Below are 22,160 nucleotides of genomic sequence, written 5' to 3'. Positions count from 1 at the left end.
GTGCCTGTATTTTGAATTTTTACAGATCAAAGCCACGTGTTACTCCTATTTATTTCACTGACAAAAAGAATTAATCTCTGGTTCCCTTGGCTAATAGGGGATAGGATAAATACATGTGTGTGTGTGTAAGTGTGCATGTGCGTGTGTGTGTGTGTACCAAGACTCTCAGCAACAAGGAAACGCATCCTTGATGCAGGTTAAATCAAGTGGCACATTTTATTCCTGGAGAATAAACCTAAGTGGGTCTCACGGCATCACTCTGATTTCTCTCTCCTTTCATGTTTCAGAAGAACCCAATGCAGATGCCTAGGGGGCTCCTAGGGAGCAGGCTCTGTGGAATATGCTTTTCCTATTAAGCAATACCTGCATGTCACCTAAAAATGTTCCAGTGGTGCTGGAAAGAAAACATTCTGACTCAAGCAAATCCCACAGTTTACATTTTTAAGAGAAAACTTGCAAAAATAAGTGTCAGAATATCTGATTGCCTTGAAAGTTTTGTTTCTGAGTTGATGCCGTTCAAAAAGCAAACGACCTTCCCAGACGGTGGCAAGACGACACTTAACCATGGGTAAGTGTATCACCAGGTAATTGCCCTGAGAAACCTTCAAGTCAGAAACCAGAAATCAGGGAATCACAAATCTGCCGGAGAAAAGGAGACTGTAGGAGGCTGAGATGCTTTACATCTGAGGTTGAGAGACTGTACATCTGCTGTAGTCTCGAAACCAAAAGGTAGGCTGAAATTGATTTAGTGAGCTATCCAAAGATGTAAAAAAAAAAAAATAGGATGCACTGGTATACATAGCATTGTGCTCTGAACTCTATAAATACAAGCATCTAAATGTGCTAGGATTTTAAATACCCTCAGAGGACACAAGCCCTGAGAAAGCATCCACATGGTGCTTTGTATTCCCTCTCACAATGCCCGTCTAACAATCACAGTTCTGTCACATCAAGAATAATAGGCGCCAGTCTGACTCAGCCCTGGACTCACTCTCATCTCTGCTGCATCTCAGGAAGCCACAAGGAGCAGAGTTCTCAGACAGAGCTGGAAAGCGGACCAGAGAGCCAGGAAGCACCGCAGCATGAAAGAGCCCCTACCTAGCATCTCAGTCATCTTGAGTGCACGCTATGGAAGAAGGATGGGAAAGAGGGCTATGACACCCCCCCACCCACCCCAAGCCTCTGGGAATAACATGCCATCTTTTGTACATCCTGATTAGCTGGACCTCTTGAAAAACATAGTTCTTCTAGAAATACTGAGGTTTTTCCTGTCCTGGGTCTCCAATGTTACTCAATATAATGCGTGCATGTGATAGGGCTGAGATGAGCGCTAAAATCTGTGGTCACAGAGCTGGTTAAATGACCCATATGGAAATGTTAATCAAGACCCTATCCTCATTAATACCAGGTTTCAAATGAATTAACTGGCCACAGACTTAATCAACCACAGAGGTAGAGATGTGCTAAAATGTGCTTTAACAATCTTGGAATGCTGCAACTCAGTCAAATATAAAGAAGGTTATATATAAATAAGAGTTACGTGACCATGGACTATCTCATTTGGATGAATGACATCTATCTGTCATGTGAAAACCTGGGATGATTTTGATACCAGAGAGGCCCAACTACCTTCATCTGTCTAAACTTTATTAGGAAGGTTAATCTAAAAAAGTATACAGTTGATTGATTCAAAGATTTTTGAACAAAGTTTTTTTTCTGCCCTCCCCCTCCCCCAACACATTCCAGAGTAAGACAGTGCTTTACCCAACACAAATTAAAGTTTAAATCCTGATCTTTGTGAAGATTGCCTTGGCAACCTCGAATCCTCTGTTAACAAGAGTCCCGCTACAGGCAAAAAGAAGGGCATAAATGTATTTGTGCAAATCAGAATTACAAACCTTTACATGAATCATCCTCAATTGGCTGTTTGAAAGCTGTTATGTCACTAAAGGTGCAAAGAAATAAAACCACTTTGTCCTGTTCGTTTCGAATTGGAGCAATTTTCACAAAGAACCACACAGGTGTCCCTGAAAGAAATACCAAAAGTTGGTCAGTAATTTACATTCTCATTTGAGGGGTTATGGAAGCAAAGACTCTCGAATGAATAGGTACAAATATTCATTCATTTTTAAATGGTTTGATTCCTTTAGGTGCCGGGATATTACACCATAATTTCTCTTCCTGCTGGAATAAAAACTTTCATAGTGACTACAGTGGAGGTTTTCTCCAGTTCAAATAATTTTCTAACTGCAGATCTCTTAACCCTTATAAAATGATTAGAAAAAGGGTTGAAAATCCCTCCTGACATTATGGAAGTAATGAAAGTACAGAGACCTAAAGATTAACCTTAGACCATCTAGTAAACACGTGAAAAATCAGGGCCAGGATAGGCATTGCCAGCCATTGCCAGCAGACCATGCAAACTCAAATTCCCATTGATAAAGGGCCCCAGTATCTAAATCTAATTTGGAAATCCGTCAGTTTGGCTCACATGCTCAGTTGATCCTGGGCCAGAAATTATATTTCTAAGTTTCTCTCCCCAAAATAAAAATCCAAGAGGTCCAATACAATGGCAAATGACACCACATTGAAGGAGGAAAATAATCACCATAATGGTTCTGCCAGCAAAGGCTCCCCATAAAGGGAGGTTTTCAGGTGGATTTGGACTGTGATTATGTTAGTGCTTCTGGAAGCACAATGAATGTATTTCAACCTCCAATCCTTGTTTCTGAGCTAAAATGGGAGATAAATGAACTTTTCCAAAGCACTTCCCTAATCCACAGAAGGAGAAGGTGGACAGGGCTCACCTCTGCACCCAGGCAGATATCCATGGCCAAATATCTGCACAAAGTCAATCTCTGGCTTCCAAAAAAATTATTAGGGAAAACAAATGTTTGTAGAAGACATCACAGCAGACACACCAATCAATTCTGTGATGTAAAATTAAATGAGACATGAAGCAATGGTATAACCTTCCCCTTCTGGTTCTTGTATCCTAGTTCCCAAAACAGTATCTGGCACATAAGAACTTAATCACTACTTGTGGAATTTTGCATAACTGGGAGAATAGTGGACATGTTATTTTGTAACCAGTTTTAAGTTAAAATACAGTAAATATTCTCCATGTTGTTAAGAATTAGAGAAGCTTCCTACATACCAGGCAGTGTGCTCAGCATTATACACATGTAATTTATTTTGGAAGATAATAAGTGAACAGCTCACTGAATCTTGGAGATGCAAACAGGTCCCCGAGAGGTGACCTGGGTGTCTCTGCCTGTGATCACATCAAACTCTACTGTACAACATGGACAGACAGACACATCTCATTAACTTTAGGATTAGCCGATCTGACTGAGTAACAACTAGCTTACATATCAGGCTATGCCACTTATTTATATATAAGTATGAGTAACACTAAAAGGTACAAATAGGCAGGAAATAGATCAGATGGGAATATATTCCCCTTAAATCTTGATTATCTATATATTCATCCATAGTTAATTTTAATCCTCTGGCCATTTTCCCTTTCCATAATTTTCAGCTGCCAGTTTCTGACTGCTCTTAGAAGACAAATCGAGCATAATGTCACCCTAAGAAAAATGTGTTTTGAAAGAAAAATCTACCTTATTGAAAGAAATCACACAGAGCTTTACAAAATCAAGAAGAATATGGCCTTTGGATTATCCACTGTTTTTTGGAAGGTCTGTGACTCTTTCTCCCAGATGCCTGCTCAGAACCTGTAGGATTGTAAACCATTTGCAATTAAGAAACAGAAAACTCAGAAGAAAGCATCACACCAACTGAGCTTCCACACCCACGGTTATTGTATCTAGCTGCAAAAGCAAAACAAATAAAAAAACCATTCTCCTTTTGCTCTAAGGAAAACTTTAAGCAATTTTTTCAGATGGAAAACTGGAAAACACTTCTAATCCATCAAACTAGTAATACATCTGATGAGAGGGCCTCCACGCAGCCCCCCACTCATGATGTCTAACACCAGGAGGCTGTTCTTGCTGGAATTCCCAGAACCAGCTCTTTCACAGATGCTGCCTATGGGCCATCCACTGGCCAGATCAGCTGCCCGATGCCTGTGAACTGTTCCAGTTGAACTGTGCCATCTGTTTATACTCCATTTACGACTACTGGGATTGCCGACATTAACCCACAGCGCCCAGATTATGAGAGTCATTATGTTAGTCATATTGAGAGGCCTCAATATTCAAGCTCATCAGAAGCTAGCCCCATTTCAATAAGTCAATCTGTTTAAATCTGTGTGCTTCTTTTCCCCAAAGTATGCCCATTGCTTCTTTACAGACATGTTCCCTGATTAAACACATGCTACTCTGACCATTCCCTTTTAGTACCTGCATATGCATCTTGTACCAAAAATTCATATAGTCTGTATACATTATTCTAGAGTTCATCTCCAGCTAGTCATTTAGGCCAGTTGAGGGAGGCAACCTCTGTTTCCCTGATCTGGTGTTTCCTTGTGGAGGGACATCTTACAGCGTAACACTCTGGGCCTTTTTTCTGGGTTGGTAATTTGGGGGACAAGAATTGGACAAATGTGGCTCAGCCCCTTCTTAGAGATTAGCCTGCATCCTGCTCTGCTTTCCCTGTTTCTACCAATTTAGGAGAGAAGTCAAAGGGCAGGGGGGATGTCTGGTAGGATGGGTGGGTAGGTCTGCCTGATTCTAGGATTCACTATGAGAAACTCACTTGCCCACAGATACAACCTACATTCCCAGGATCACCTTCGCTAGTCATAAAAGTAATATTTAACCTCCATTTGCCTGATTCCTCTCTCTCTCTCTCAGCTAGTTCTGCTCACAGCCAGGGAAGGAAAGTGTCATGTTACAACTGAGGACTGCTTCTTTAACCCTCTAACCCTTAATAATCCACTTCAAGGGCAAGAGATCTGACCTACTGTCTCTGTCTTATCACCCTGCAGCCCTGTCCAGCGACACCCAGTGTAGGATATGCAGAGGGTAGCTTCACATCACGACAGTGCTAACTCCAGAAGGTACCATCCTGCACTTACGAAACTCAGCAGCCTGGGCAGGGTAGCGGGCTCGCAATGCTGCCGAGTTTCAGAGGAATAAATCCCACTTGCAGTACCTACACAGTTACCCAGACCTGCCTCTTTCCCAAATGATTACTACCCAAATAATCCAGAAGAACAAGTAGAATGGGCTCAAATTTTCAGTTCTGAAATTCTTCCAAAAGAGAACATGAGCTCCTCTGAGGTGGCAGACCAGTAACGTCAATCTTTTCCTCTTAAAAGCAAAGCATTTTTAACGAATGAAATGTTATTCAGATTCTCAGTATATGAAAGAGTTGCTTCAAGTGAACATGAGCCATCCAGAGCCCGGAGCCCCTCCCACCCTTCTGGGTGCCCCCAAGAATATTCAGAAACCCTTAGGTGCCATTCAGATATAGATCTGCCTGGGGGCAGAGGCCAGGGCGGTCAGCCTCCGGAGCTCTCTGCTACAGCCCACATTCTGCAAGGAGGTTTAAATTCCGCTTCCTCACCCAAGTGGCTAGAGTGGAAAAACTAAGAAAAGCAAGTATTTGATGTTCCACTTCAGCAAAAAATGATCAATGATAACTTTTCCGTTAAAGGAAAATCAACACACAGATCCAAGAGAAATACAGCATCTGACGATCCTACCGAAGGCAAAGGCTGCTGCTAGAAGGACAGCCCTTTCCTGGCTGAGGGTGCCCAGTGGAGGAGCAGTTCCAGGCCCAGCTCCTCCTCCTGGTCACCCTGTGAGCCTCATCCCTTCAGTAGCTCCCTTGGGTCATGCAGTCATGACCCCGAGAACCTCACCTGACTATGGGATTTCTCAGCCCCGGAAGTCAGATAACAATGAACAGCAAGGCTGGAGTGTCCGAGAGAATTTTTGACCTCCATCAGTCTTCCTCCTACCCTGGGCCTCCTCCTAGGTACTCTCTGCAACCAGGCAGCGGGGCAGCCAGGCCACATTCAACAACAGAATCAACGGAGCCACTGTGACTGGCCCCTGGGAAGGGCTATATAGGCTGGGCCACTCAGATGTATTCAGAAGTTAAACACGGGAATGGCAGCCTGCCCAGGAAGCATAACAGCTGGTCTAGGGTCAACTTTATTGAGACAAATGACACATGCAGACAGGATGAGAGAGCACCCAGGGAAGCAGTGGCCACTGGCCATTGGAACATCTGGTCTGGGATCCTAAACCCTAGGCTTGAGCCTTGTTTCTTCATTTATTGTGTGCCTTGGCCATGTCACCCCAGCTTCTCTCAAAATCAGTTTTGTTATTGATAAAATGGGGATAAGAGATCTACTTTAGATGAAGTAAAAATAAACATAGGTCTAATGCACAGGAATTTGAAACTATTACCTTCCTCTCTTGCTCCTTTCAAATTCCTCACCTGTTAAGAATGAAATACTCAATCTCACCTCACAAGGGAGTTTGGATGACTTAAAGACAATGTATCTCAAGGTGTTTAATCAAACTGACACTGCCGCCACCTGTTCTGAGGGAAGAGCGCCAGTCTCAACCGTAACAAGGGGAAAGCTAGAAAAATCAACCCTTAAGCCTCAACTTAATTAGCATTTGAAGAGCAAAAAAACAAAACCTAAATAAATGAAGAGAGTTACATTATTTTCAGGTAAGAAGTTTCAATTTTGTAACATGTCAAACTTCCCTGTTTAATACATATATTTAATGCAATTTCAGTTCGAATCTCAATTGTTCCTTTGTTTTTTTCTCAGAGCTTCATGAATGGAAATTCAATTCAAGTAGAAAAAGGTAAAAGGATGACCAATAAGGTTTTTGAAAGTTTTGAGAAGAAAAACAATGACAGGGACTACCTAAACAATATAATTAAAAACTATCGGCACTGGCCCTAAAACCAGAAGCAGTGGAAATAAAAATACTATTTCCTAAGTGCCTCCAATGGGGCCAAGCCCCAGCAACTCTGTGGGCTGGAATTTCTATGACCATATTATCCCCTTTTGAGGGACAATACGGGTAATCCAGATGGACAATCATTTTAACCAAATTCATGGAGCTAATGTTACAAAAGGATTCTTAGAAAAGGAGAAGAAAGAAACCCACATATGTCAGAATTTGACATATAAAGAAAGGGGCATTTCCAATTAGAAGGTAAGAGCTGGGTTCTTTAATAAACAGTAGTGAGACAATGAATATGCCATTGGAAAACAAGGTTGCTATGTCACATAATCTATACAAATAAATTCTACATGGTTTAATGTTCTAAATATTCTAACACAGCTCTAAAAGTACAAGAAAGAAAACTAGAAAAATATGTTGATTATTTAGGTAAGAAGACTTTCCTAAGCATTATATAAAGCTTATAAAAGAAAACACTGACATAATTTTTTTTTACCTCTGCATAGTATTTGAAAAGTTTCCAATTAAAAAGAAAAAAATTTTAAATAGGAAAAATACTTTTCTCTATATGTGTGATTTAGGATCAATATCACTTACATAGCACTGAATAAGTAAAAGACAAAAATATGGTTGTTTTCATAGTTAGGCAAAATATGATTATTTTGATATTTAGAAAAATATTAGATTTTTCTCCACAACTAGATCATAAACTCCTCAAATGCAAAGTCAGTTTCTTAGATCTGGATCTTTTTGGCTCAAACACCCAGGCCTACAGTAGGTAATCAATTAGTACTTAGCTTCTCCTTGCTGGCTCGGCATAACTGCTCTACGATGCCTTTTCCTGAGCTTCTCTAATAGGAAAGCGAATCCAGAGCTCCCAAACACATGGCCACCACCAGCCACATCACAGCTGTGCAGTCAAGTCCGGGGCTGCTGGGCGTTACCCAGATGCTGTACTGCTTTTACTCTGATGCTTCTGATTTTCTTGCTTGAAAGATGTTAAAACTAATTGACTCGCACAAGAGTGACCACCTAAATGTTCACTGAATGAGTTCATTCATGATGACTGTCATTGATGTAAGAAAATTATCTAGCATATGGAGAATGAGTTAAGTAACAATACAAAATATAGAGCACCTCTGAAATGCCCAGGTTTATTGGACAGATTGGCCACCAGATAGAAATAACCTTTCAAATAATCCTTCCTTCAAGATACGTAATAGTATTGCATATGTTCATTCCAAAACATACCGTGAAACCTTCTGTTAATTCCTGCCAAAGCCCCAAAGTGTAGGACAAACATTAATACTCTTCAGTCCCTAGAAGATCCTTTCTACAAGGTTGTCTTTGCAGATACTAAAGAATGGGAAAGGCGGAAAAAAAAGAACCAAAACAATTTATTAAAGAGCTTACAAAAAAAATCAACAAGGAAAATCACTATAATTAAATAGAATACATGAGTTCAGAATCTGGACAATTAACATAAAAAGGGTAATTTTAAATGGATAGTAAAAAGGAAAAAATAGTTCAGTCTCACTAGTATTAAAAGTACTCATTAAAAAAATTAATTGTAGGCAATTTGATCACTTAAAAGTTATACTATTCAGGGGGCGGAAGATGGCGGCGTGAGTAGAGCAGCGGAAATCTCCTCCCAAAACAACATATATCTATGAAAATATAACAAAGACAACCCTTCCTAGAATAAAGACCAGAGGACACAGGACAACATCCAGACCACATCCGCACCTGAGAGAACCCAGCGCCTCGTGAAGGGGGTAAGATACAAGCCCCGGCCCCGCGGGAGCCGAGCGCCCCTCCCCCCAGCTCCCGGCGGGAGAGGAGCAGGCGGAGCGGGAGGGAGACGGAGCCCAGGACTGCCGAACACCCAGCCCCAGCCATCCGGGCCAGAGTGTAGGGCCCTCGATACTGGGAAAACAGGGCAGAAAGAACAGTGAGCAGGCACTGGAGGCTGGGCGACAGAGGACATAAGAAAAGCGCGCGACCATTTTTTTTTTTTTTGCTTTTTTGCTGCTTTGTTTTGGCGAGCGCTGTTTGGAAGTCTTAAAGGGACAGGGACCCCAATATTAGGGAAACAGGGCAGAAAGACCGGTGAGCAGAGGCCTGAGGCTGGCACCGGAGAATAAAGAAAAACGAACGACCACCTTTTTTTTTTTAAATAAAAAATTTTTTTTTTTTTTAATTAAAAAAATTTTTTTTCTTGTTTTTTTTGTGGTCGTTGTTTTGTTTTGGCGGGTGCTTTTTGGAAGTCTTAAAGGGGCAGGGCGGGCCACTTAATCCAGAGGTAGGGAATCCGGGACCTCTGGGCACCCTAACCCCTGGGCTGCAGGGAGCAGGGAGGCCCCTTACGGAGATAAATAGCCTCCCAGCAGCTCCTGCTCCAACGCGACTCCACCATTTTGGAGCAGCTGCCCGAGCCAGGCCACGCCCACAGCAACAGCGGAGATTAACTCCATAGCAGCCGGGCAGGAAGCAGAAAACCTGTCTGCGCGCAGCTGCGCAGCTGCGCAGCACAAGCCACTAGAGGCCGCTGTTCTCCCAGGAGAGGAGGGCCACAAACCAACAAGAAGGGAAGTCCTTCCAGCCGTCACTCGTCCCAGTTCTGCAGACTATTCCTATCACCATGAAAAGGCAAAGCTACAGGCAGACAAAGATCACAGAGACAACACCAGAGAAGGAGACAGACCTAACCAGTCTTCCTGACAAAGAATTCAAAATAAGAATCATAAACATGCTGACAGAGATGCAGAGAAATACGCAAGAGAAATGGGATGAAGTCCGGAAAGAGATCACAGATGCCAGAAAGGAGATCGCAGAAATGAAACAAACTCTGGAAGGGTTTATAAGCAGAATGGATAGAATGCAAGAGGCCATTGATGGAATTGAAATCAGAGAACAGGAACGCATGGAAGCTGACATAGAGAGAGACAAAAGGATCTCCAGGAATGAAACAATATTAAGAGAACTGTGTGACCAATCTAAAAGGAGCAATATCCGTATTATAGGGGTCCCAGAAGAAGAAGAGAGAGGCAAAGAGATGGAAAGTATCTTAGAAGAAATAATTGCTGAAAACTTCCCCACACTGGGGGAGGAAGTAATCAAACAGACCACGGAAATACACAGAACCCCCAACAGAAAGGATCCAAGAAGGGCAACACCAAGACACATAATAATTAAAATGGCAAAGATCAAGGACAAGGAAAGAGTGTTAAAGGCAGCTAGAGAGAAAAAGGTCACCTATAAAGGGAAACCCATCAGGCTTACGTCAGATTTCTCAACAGAAACCCTACAGGCCAGAAGAGAATGGCATGATATATTTAATACAATGAAACAGAAGGGCCTTGAACCAAGGATACTGTATCCAGCACGACTATCATTCAAATATGACGGTGGGATTAAACAATTCCCAGACAAACAAAAGCTGAGGGAATTTGCTTTCCACAAACCACCTCTACAGAACATCTTACAGGGACTGCTCTAGATGGGAGCACTCCTAGAAAGAGCACAGCACAAAACACCCAACATATGAAGAATCGAGGAGGAGGAACAAGAAGGGAGAGAAGAAAAGAATCTCCAGACAGTGTATATAACAGCTCAATAAGCAAGCTAAGTTAGGCAGTAAGATACTAAAGAGGCTAACCTTGAACCTTTGGTAACCACGAATTTAAAGCCTGCAATGGCAATAAGTACATATCTTTCAATAGTCACCCTAAATGTTAATGGGTTGAATGCACCAATCAAAAGACATAGAGTAACAGAATGGATAAAAAAGCAAGACCCATCTATATGCTGCTTACAAGAAACTCACCTCAAACCCAAAGACATGTACAGACTAAAAGTCAAGGGATGGAAAAACATATTTCAAGCAAACAACAGTGAGAAGAAAGCAGGGGTTGCAGTACTAATATCAGACAAAATAGACTTCAAAACAAAGAAAGTAACAAGAGATAAAGAAGGACACTACATAATGATAAAGGGCTCAGTCAAACAAGAGGATATAACCATTCTAAATATATATGCACCCAACACAGGAGCACCAGCATATGTGAAACAAATACTAACAGAACTAAAGGGGGATATAGACTGCAATGCATTCATTCTAGGAGACTTCAACACACCACTCACCCCAAAGGATAGATCCACTGGGCAGAAAATAAGTAAGGACACGGAAGCACTGAACAACACAGTAGAGCAGATGGACCTAATAGACATCTATAGAACTCTACATCCAAAAGCAGCGGGATATACATTCTTCTCAAGTGCACATGGAACATTCTCCAGAATAGACCACATACTAGGCCACAAAAAGAGCCTCAGAAAATTCCAAAAGATTGAAATCCTACCAACCAACTTTTCAGACCACAAAGGCATAAAACTAGAAATAAACTGTACAAAGAAAGCAAAGAGGCTCACGAACACATGGAGGCTTAACAACACGCTCCTAAATAATCAATGGATCAATGACCAAATCAAAATGGAGATCCAGCAATATATGGAAACAAATGACAACAACAACACGAAGCCCCAACTTCTGTGGGACACAGCAAAAGCAGTCTTAAGAGGAAAGTATATAGCAATCCAAGCATATTTAAAAAAGGAAGAGCAATCCCAAATGAATGGTCTAATGTCACAATTATCGAAATTGGAAAAAGAAGAACAGATGAGGCCTAAGGTCAGCAGAAGGAGGGACATAATAAAGATCAGAGAAGAAATAAATAAAATTGAGAAGAATAAAACAATTGCAAAAATCAATGAAACCAAGAGCTGGTTCTTCGAGAAAATAAACAAAATAGATAAGCCTCTAGCCAGACTTATTAAGAAGAAAAGAGAGTCAACACAAATCAACAGTATCAGAAACGAGAAAGGAAAAATCACGACGGACCCCACGGAAATGCAAAGAATTATTGGAGAATACTATGAAAACCTATATGCTAACAAGCTGGGAAACCTAGGAGAAATGGACAACTTCCTAGAAAAATATAACCTTCCAAGATTGACCCAGGAAGAAACAGAAAATCTAAACAGACCAATTACCAGCAATGAAATTGAAGAGGTAATCAAAAAACTACCAAAGAACAAAACCCCCGGGCCAGATGGATTTACCTCGGAATTTTATCAGACATACAGGGAAGACATAATACCCATTCTCCTTAAAGTCTTCCAAAAAATAGAGGAGGAGGGGATACTCCCAAACTCATTCTATGAAGCTAACATCACCCTAATACCAAAACCAGGCAAAGACCCCACCAAAAAAGAAAACTACAGACCAATATCCCTGATGAACGTAGATGCAAAAATACTCAACAAAATATTAGCAAACCGAATTCAAAAATACATCAAAAGGATCATACACCATGACCAAGTGGGATTCATCCCAGGGATGCAAGGATGGTACAACATTCGAAAGTCCATCAACATCATCCACCACATCAACAAAAAGAAAGACAAAAACCACATGATCATCTCAATAGATGCTGAAAAAGCATTTGACAAAGTTCAACATCCATTCATGTTAAAAACTCTCAGCAAAATGGGAATAGAGGGCAAGTACCTCAACATAATAAAGGCCATCTATGATAAACCCACAGCCAACATTATATTGAACAGCGAGAAGCTGAAAGCATTTCCTCTGAGATCGGGAACTAGACAGGGATGCCCACTCTCTCCACTGTTATTTAACATAGTACTGGAGGTCCTAGCCACGGCAATCAGACAAAATAAAGAAACACAAGGAATCCAGATTGGTAAAGAAGAAGTTAAACTGTCACTATTTGCAGATGACATGATACTGTACATAAAAAACCCTAAAGACTCCACCCCAAAACTACTAGAACTGATATCGGAATACAGCAAAGTTGCAGGATACAAAATCAACACACAGAAATCTGTGGCTTTCCTATATACTAACAATGAACCAATAGAGAGAGAAATCAGGAAAACAACTCCATTCACAATTGCATCAAAAAAAATAAAATACCTAGGAATAAACCTAACCAAAGAAGTGAAAGACTTATACTCTGAAAACTACAAGTCACTCTTAAGAGAAATTAAAGGGGACACTAACAGATGGAAACTCATCCCATGCTCGTGGCTAGGAAGAATTAATATCGTTAAAATGGCCATCCTGCCCAAAGCAATATACAGATTTGATGCAATCCCTATGAAACTACCAGCAACATTCTTCAATGAACTGGAACAAATAATTCAAAAATTCATATGGAAACACCAAAGACCCCGAATAGCCAAAGCAATCCTGAGAAAGAAGAATAAAGTAGGGGGGATCTCACTCCCCAACTTCAAGCTCTACTATAAAGCCATAGTCATCAAGACAATTTGGTACTGGCACAAGAGCAGAGCCACAGACCAATGGAACAGACTAGAGAATCCAGACATTAACCCAGACATATATGGTCAATTAATATTTGATAAAGGAGCCATGGACATACAATGGCGAAATGACAGTCTCTTCAACAGGTGGTGCTGGCAAAACTGGACAGCTACATGTAGGAGAATGAAACTGGACCATTGTCTAACCCCATATACAAAAGTAAACTCAAAATGGATCAAAGACCTGAATGTAAGCCATGAAACCATTAAACTCCTGGAAGAAAACATAGGCGAAAACCTCTTAGACATAAACATGAGTGACCTCTTCTTGAACATATCTCCCCGGGCAAGGAAAACAACAGCAAAAATGAGTAAGTGGGACTATATTAAGCTGAAAAGCTTCTGTACAGCAAAAGACACCATCAATAGAACAAGAAGGATCCCTACAGTATGGGAGAATATATTTGAAAATGACACATCCGATAAAGGCTTGACGTCCAGAATATATAAGGAGCTCTCACGCCTCAACAAACAAAAAACAAATAACCCAATTAAAAAATGGGCAGAGGAACTGAACAGACAGTTCTCCAAAAAAGAAATACAGATGGCCAACAGACACATGAAAAGATGCTCCACATCGCTAATTATCAGAGAAATGCAAATTAAAACTACAATGAGGTATCACCTCACACCAGTAAGGATGGCTGCCATCCAAAAGACAAACAACAACAAATGTTGGCGAGGCTGTGGAGAAAGGGGAACCCTCCTACACTGCTGGTGGGAATGTAAGTTAGTTCAACCATTGTGGAAAGCAGTATGGAGGTACATCAAAATGCTCAAAACAGACTTACCATTTGACCCAGGAATTCCACTCCTAGGAATTTACCCTAAGAATGCAGCAATCAAGTTTGAGAAAGACAGATGCACCCCTATGTTTATCGCAGCACTATTTACAATAGCCAAGAATTGGAAGCAACCTAAATGTCCATCAATAGATGAATGGATAAAGAAGATGTGGTACATATACACAATGGAATACTACTCAGCTATAAGAAAAGGGCAAATCCAATCATTTGCAGCAACATGGATGGAGCTGGAGGGTATTATGCTCAGTGAAACAAGCCAAGCGGAGAAAGAGAAATACCAAATGATTTCACTTATCTGTGGAATATAAGAACAAAGGAAAAACTGAAGGAACAAAACAGCAGCAGAATCACAGAACTCAAGAATGGACTAACAGGTACCAAAGGGAAAGGGACTGGGGAGGATGGGTGGGTAGGGAGGGATAAGGGGGGGAGAAGTAGGGGGGTATTAAGATTAACATGCATGGGGGGGTAGGAGAAAAGGGAGGGCTGTACAACACAGAGAAGGCAAGTAGTGATTCTACAACATTTTGCTATGCTGATGGACAGTGACTGTAAAGGGGTTTATAGGGGAGACCTGGTATAGGGGAGAGCCTAGTAAACATAATATTCGTCATGTAAGTGTAGATTAGTGATACCAAAAAAAAAAAAAAAAAAAAAAAAAAAAAAAGGGCAGTTCCTGTGTGGTAACCTCCAACGAGTTCTACACAAGGGTATAAAGGGCATATAAAAGTGTAGGCAAAGGGTCTGTTTGTGTTTATACAGAGGATCAAAGCCTAATTGGGCTACCCCGAAAATGAACTAAGATACGATATGAAAAAGAACTTCCAATATCTGCACCCTCTGGAAGACTCATGCCAGAAGATGATCATCAAAAAACCCCAACAAAGATCCACGCACTGCTACAGCTGTAGATGCACTCATCCCACCAGTTCCTGGACCTGCCATGGGAATGAGGAAGGAGATATCTAAGCTGGCCTGTGCATACAGTAAAACAACAAAATTGGACTGGATCTATACTGTTGGAACTCAACCAAGAATTTGGAGAAGTGCAAATTGTAGCGCTCCAAAGTCTTACAACTACAAACTATTTATTGTTAAAAGAACATATGGCATGTGAACAGTCCCCAGGAATGGGTTGTTTTAATTTGTCTGATTTCTCTCAGACTGTTCAAGTTCATTTGGACAATATCCACCATATCATAGATAAGTTTTCACAAATGCCTAAGGTGCCTAACTGGTTTTCTTGGTTTCACTGCAGATGGCTGGTAATTACAGATATGCTTTGGTTATGTAACTATACTCCTATTATGTTAATGTGTGTGCGCAATTTAAGTAGTAGCTTAAAACCTATACATGCTGAAGTTACTCTACAAGAAGATATATCAAAGAAATAATCAATCTTCCCATGTTTTCTTCCGCCTGCTACTTCTATAGCTTTTCTTCTTCCTTCCTAATTACAACCCTTAAATAGAATTCGTGCCTCATATCAAATTTACCGAGTATCATAATTCTTCCAAGTGGTAAAGATACCTCAAGACAAATGCTGGGCATAGAAGCCACAGGGCATAAATATGCAAAGAAGTAAAAAGCTAACTTTTTCAAACAATAAGGCTTCTCTCTCACTTACCAACTTCACATTTCCCTGTATGGCCCCGGAAGATGACTGGTTAGCCAGAGACGGGTAAGATTCCTCAAGGGAGGAACAACCTAAGACAGGCACAGTCGCAGGGGGGCCATCAGGTGAGAAATTGGGGATCAACAGAGGTGAGGCTTAGAACCTCACCCCCCCGTTCTGAGAGAAATCTTCTGCATACGTGGATGTTTTATTGCCCTGGTCTAGCTTGGATTAACACATAGTCTACAGGCACACACCTGATCATCTACATGTGCTCTCTTACAACACTAAACTATGTTTTCTACCTTTATCTTGTATCTACCTACCACTTCAGCATTTTATTAAAAATAATAATAATAAAGAGAGAAATGTGGTATCCACATATAAATCAAGTATAAAAACCAAATGAGTATTCATATTTGAACTGACTGTTTATAGTTCATAATGCATGAGCAAAACCGAAAGTTTCTGTGATGACTGCCCTTGTACTGTTCACTATGTAACTTATTCATTATGTAAGAATTTGTTCTACATGTAAAAACTTGTTTGTTATGCCTCAGAAGATTGGAGACTGACAAAAATTAGGCTTGGGGTGGAATAATGATTGTGCATTGAGCATTGACTCCCCTATACAGAATTTTATTGTCGTTAACAACCATTTGATCAATAAATATGAGAGATGCCCTCACAAAAAAAAAAAAAAAAAAAAAAAAGGACAGACTTCCAATGGTAAAATAAATTAGTACCCGGGATGTAATGTATAGCATAAGGAATATAGTCAAGATATTGTAACAGCCTGGTAGGGTGATAGCTGGAACCTAGAATTATGTATATAAATGTTCTACCACTGTGTTGTACACTTGAAACTCATGTAATGTAATACTGTGTGTCAACTACCCTTCAATAAAAAATAATTATTAAAAAAAAAAAAAAAAAAAAAAGTTATACTATTCAATGCTAGTGCAGCACAGTGAGTCAGACACTCATAAACTCTAAGTGAACTTGGAAATGGGTTCATTTCCAGAACACTATCTGGCAAAATGTCTCAGGAACCTTAGTTCACATTCTTTAACACAGTAATTCTCAATTTCCAGGAAACATTTCAGAATGTCAACAAATACCTTTGCACAAAGATATTCACCTTAACATTATGTTACATTAAAAAATATAGAGCCTCTTAAAGAGCCAGCCATAGAGCAAGTGTTAATAAAATTCTTTCTGATTATATTTATGGGGAATTTTAACAATGGGGCATTTTTAGGATGAAAGATTAAATGAAATGCATGACTTAAAATTGCATACATGTCATATACGACAGGGATGCCCACTCTTCCCACCGTTATTCAACATAGTACTGGAGGTCCTAGCCACAGCAATTAGACAAAACAAAGAAATACAAGGAATCCAGATTGGTAAAGAAGAAGTTAAACTGTCACTATTTGCAGATGACATGATATTGTACATAAAAAAACCTAAAGACTCCACTCCAAAACTACTAGAACTAATATCGGAATTCAGCAAAGTTGCAGGATACAAAATTAACACACAGAAATCTGTGGCTTTCCTATACACTAACAATGAACTAATAGAAAGAGAAATCAGGAAAACAACTCCATTTACAATTGCATCAAAAAAGGATAAAATACCTAGGAATAAACCTAACCAAAGAAGTGAAAGATCTATACCCTGAAAACTACAAGACACTCTAAAGAGAAATTAAAGAGGGCACTAACAAATGGAAACTCATCCCATGCTCTTGGCTAGGAAGAATTAATATCGTCAAAATGGCCATCCTGCCCAAAGCAATATACAGATTTGATGCAATCCCTATCAAATTACCAACAGCATTCTCCAACGAACTGGAACAAATAGTTCAAAAATTCATATGGAAACACCAAAGACCCCAAATAGCCAAAGCAATAGTGAGAAGGAAGAATAAAGTTGGGGGGATCTCACTCCCCAACTTCAAGCTGTACTACAAAGCCACAGTAATTAAGACAATTTGGTACTAGCACAAGAACAGAGCCACAGACCAGTGGAACAGAATAGAGACTCCAGATATTAACCCAAACATATATGGTCAATTAATATATGATAAAGGAGCCATGGACATACAATGGGGAAATGAGTCTCTTCAACAGATGGTGCTGGCAAAACTGGAGAGCTATATGTAAGAGAATGAAACTGGATCACTGTCTAAATGGATCAAAGACCTGAATGTAAGTCATGAAACTATAAAACTCTTAGAAAAAAACTTAGGCAAAAATCTCTTGGACATAAACATGACCGACTTCTTCATGAACATATCTCCCCAGGCAAGGGAAACAAAAGCAAAAATGAACAAGTGGGACTATATCAAGCTGAAAAGCTTCTGTACAGCAAAAGACACTCATCAATAGAACAAAAAGGCATCCTACAGTATGGGAGAATATATTCATAAATAACAGATCCGATAAAGGGTTGACATCCAAAATATATAAAGAGCTCATGAACCTCAACAAACAAAAAGCACATAATCTAATTAAAAAATGGGAAGAGGAGCTGAACAGACAGTTCTCCAAAGAAGAAATTCAGATGGCCAACAGACACATGAAAAGATGCTCCACATCGCTGGTCATCAGAGAAATGCAAATTAAAACCACAATGAGATATCACCTCACACCAGTAAGGATCACCACCATCCAAAAGACAAACAACAACAAATGTTGGCGAGGTTGTGGAGAAAGGGGAACCCTCCTACACTGATTGTGGAAAGCAATATGGAGGTTCGTCAAAAAGCTCAAAATAGAAATACCATCTGACCCAGGAATTCCACTTCTAGGAATTTACCCTAAGAATGCAGCAGCCCAGTTTGAAAAAGACAGATGCACCCCTATGTTTATCACAGTGCTATTTACAATAGCCAAGAAATGGAAGCAACCTAAGTGTCCATCAGTAGATGAATGGATAAAGAAGATGTGGTACATATACACAATGGAATATTATTCAACCATAAGAAGAAAACAAATCCTACCATTTGCAACAACATGGATGGAGCTAGAGGGTATTATGCTCAGTGAAACAAGCCAGGCAGAGAAAGACAAATACCAAATGATTTCACTCATATGTGGAGTATAAGAACAAAGAAAAACTGAAGGAACAAAACAGCAGCAGAATCACAGAACCCAAGAATGGACTAACAGTTACCAAAGGGAAAGGGACTGTGGAGGATGCATGGGAAGGGCAGGGAAAAAGAAAGGGGGCCTTACGATTAGCATGTATAATGTGTGTGGGGGCATGGGGAGGGCTGTACAACACAGAGAAGACAAGTAGGGATTCTATAGCATCTTACTATGCTGATGGACAGTGACTGTCATGGGGATTGTGGGGGGTCTTGGTGAAGGGGGGAGCTTAGTAAACATAATGTTCTGCATGTAATTGTAGATTAATGATAACAAAATAAAAATATAAATTAATTAATTAAATTGCATACATGTCAAAATCTCAATTACATAACATGTGTGAGACAAAAACTAAAAGGAAGCACACCTAAAAGCTAACAATAGTATTTCTCTGAGTCTTTGAGTCTTTGGGGTGATTACTTATTTTCTTTATACCTTCATGTATTCGTCACACAAAAAAATGCATTAATTTAAAAATCAGAGAAAAAAATAAGACATTCTTTTAGATGGTGACATTACACGTTTAAAATCTCCATGGGGCGACTTTTCCCCCAGGGGGCTCTATGCGGCTTTAAAGTGCTAAGTTTCAAACCCACTGAAGTACACATTTAGAAAGGAGATGCAAACTCCGCTCCTAGGTCCTCTCCTGCATCCATCTGGGCTTGGTCTGCTCCTCCCGGACATGCACACACCCCGGCCCCCATGCCCTCGCTCTGAAGCACACACCTGTCTTTCAAACATCTGTTTCTTGGTAACAAACAATCAAGTTCCTTTCAAAGTGATTCAACAAATACATATACACAATGGAATATTGCGTCACCAGGTGACACCAGGTGGTGTCACCATCAACCCTAATGGCTCTGTACGTGGATGCTCCTGCAAACACCCTACAGAGGCTTTGTCTGTCTTTTTATTATCTACATCCCAAGCAGCAAGGCTAGTGTCTGACATGGAAGAGTTGGTCAATAAAAAGATGCTGGAAAAAGCACAGAATCTGGTGCAACTGTAAAATTTCCAAGCTTAATAAATAATTTAAAGTTTCTAAAAATTTCTCAGGAGAAGGTGGGATTTGCAGGGGTTGGGAGCAATGAACAGGTTTTTAGAAAGAAACCAATACTATCAACTTCATGCTTCATGTTTTATATACAGGCTTAGCCTTGTATGGAACCCCTTAGTACTAAACAGCTAAACTTTGGTGAAAATTAGAAAGAGAACCTCCTTTCTGGGCATGGTTGCAGTTCTAGGCCAAGTGCATGGAGATCTCAGCAAGCAAACTACAAGCTGGCTTCCAGGTGCCCCATGCAGGGTATAGCCTGCATGACCGTAAGTGGTGGCCCTGCCTTGTACCCACAGTTAGACCTTCCCAGTCTGGGAAGGATGGTCATGGGACAAGCACTGGAAACCAGGTCTGGCTGTGCATGACCTTGGGTAAGGAATGTAACTTCATATACAGCGGAGATAAACAACAACAGCCATGCCTACTTCATAGGGCTTAAAACCTCCCACAGAGTTCATTTTCTAAAATCAATGGGAATAATGACCACAGTTACTCCTGAAAATGCCTTCCCATCACCCACAAAGTAAAGCCCCGTGCCCAGGCTCTGGAGACCAACATAAGCCCACCACAACCTCCAGGGAGGGAAGAGATGCTGATTATGGGGTAGAACATCAGTTGAACCGATTGGCTTAGATGCACAGGCCATGGCTCCCCGAAGTACAGAGCCTTCCAAACACCAGGCTCACCTTCGGTGAGGTGAGATACAGCGCAAGACCTTCAGCCCCAGCGGCAGCTGAGGAAACAGCAGATTCCTCTCTCCCATCTCAGACTCACTCTGGGTATATATTCACTGAAGTCACTAACTCAACTTAAATTATGTTTCCCTCTCTCTCCCATAGTTGAATTTGGGCAAGTTAAATGCACGGTCTAATGAAGCTTGAAAATGCTGAAGAGAAATATAAATTTAAGGCAATATTTTCGTGATATACCTACCCACTTAGTATTCTGCATCGTGGAGAAGTCCCATCTGCTCAGTACACACATCTGCCAGAGTGGGAAACCTTTAACTTACTCCACTGGTTTGGGGCACACCTGCAGAGCCTCCCCTGAGAAGGCGTGGCTGGTCCGCTCCTGGGAAGAGCTGTTGCTTTGAGTTGTGTCCCCCGTAGTGGAAGGACTACCACAGAGCCACTCGCAGTCTTTCCCTTCATTCCTCTCATGCCTCATAGCGGTAGAAGTAAGACCTACTGGCTGAAGGAGTGAGATGGGTGGGGCAACCACTCCAGCTTGAAAGCTACAGATTTGTTGATGCCCGGAGCTAATCTCTCAGATCAGAGTCTGCACAGGCCACCAAGTGAACAGGCCTCTCAGCTGCCTACTCCAGCACTCCCGGCTGATGAAAAGTCCCAACTGCTTCCAGATGAAAGCAATATGTTCCCTTTGCTTTCCAGAGCAACACATATCACTCTGCATGCCACCAAATAAGCACTATCCTCTTGCCATCTCAGCCACTCGGAAAAGAAATGTTCTGTTGAGCCTGGGACCTACCATTCCTACATATAAAGAATGGGAGTCTTTACAAACAAAATAGTGTTTTTAAAAACAAAAACAGAGCACTATTCGACACCTCGACAGCCCTGCTCTGGCCATCTGCCCCACTTTCCATACTTCTGACATAGCTAATCTCCATTCAACAGGAAACCTCCTAAGAAAAGAGCAAGTTTTATACTTGTTATGGCTATTGACCTAAATTCTTCATTAATATCCTTTGCGGAAGTAACTGTAGCCAAAACAAATACAAATGAACACTTCACTCTGACTATTAATACTGACCCTAATGGAAAACTGGGGTCATTAAAACAAAATTTTATTCAGAAACTCTTCCTAGGGCACTACTGCTGTTATACACTCTGCTAGGGGCTGTGGAAGACGGATACGAAGATGAACTGGATGGTGTCGATGCCGTCTGTGCCCTTCTCCCAAGAAGGCTTGAAGTCTACAAGTTCCTTCGGCCAGCAACTCACTATAAATAAACCAGCAGGAAAAAACACTAACTCTTGGCAAAAAAAGAGATAAAAAGACCTTGTCACTTAAACCATAAGTGACAAGTTCCCATGTTCCTTAAGGAACAGTGTAACTCATCAATTCATACCACTTATTCCAACACATACAATTTGGTTTCAAGTAGAACTCTTAGCTAAGGGGATATAAGAAATCCAAGATAGCAAGAGAGGAAGAGGAGATATTTTACTCTTCCAAGCACATGAAGATATGAAA

At 40.8% G+C, this 22,160-nt stretch overlaps 1 protein-coding gene across 2 annotated transcripts in view; it reads right to left on the bottom strand.

Annotated features, from left to right (window-relative positions):
- The window catches only part of KCNH1 (potassium voltage-gated channel subfamily H member 1), a 358,999-nt gene that overhangs the window by 311,051 nt on the left and 25,788 nt on the right, over positions 1–22,160 (bottom strand). For both annotated transcript variants that reach the window (XM_036912446.2, XM_036912447.2), the window contains exon 4: positions 1,899–2,027. In XM_036912446.2, the coding sequence (XP_036768341.1) occupies positions 1,899–2,027 (129 nt within the window). The remainder of the gene's footprint in view (positions 1–1,898; positions 2,028–22,160) is intronic.

The sequence above is a fragment of the Manis pentadactyla genome, chromosome 9, assembly GCF_030020395.1.
Source record: "Manis pentadactyla isolate mManPen7 chromosome 9, mManPen7.hap1, whole genome shotgun sequence".
Classification (NCBI taxonomy): domain Eukaryota; kingdom Metazoa; phylum Chordata; class Mammalia; order Pholidota; family Manidae; genus Manis; species Manis pentadactyla.
The sequence above is the reverse complement of the archived record's forward strand: the minus strand, read 5'-3'. Positions and strand labels throughout refer to the sequence as shown.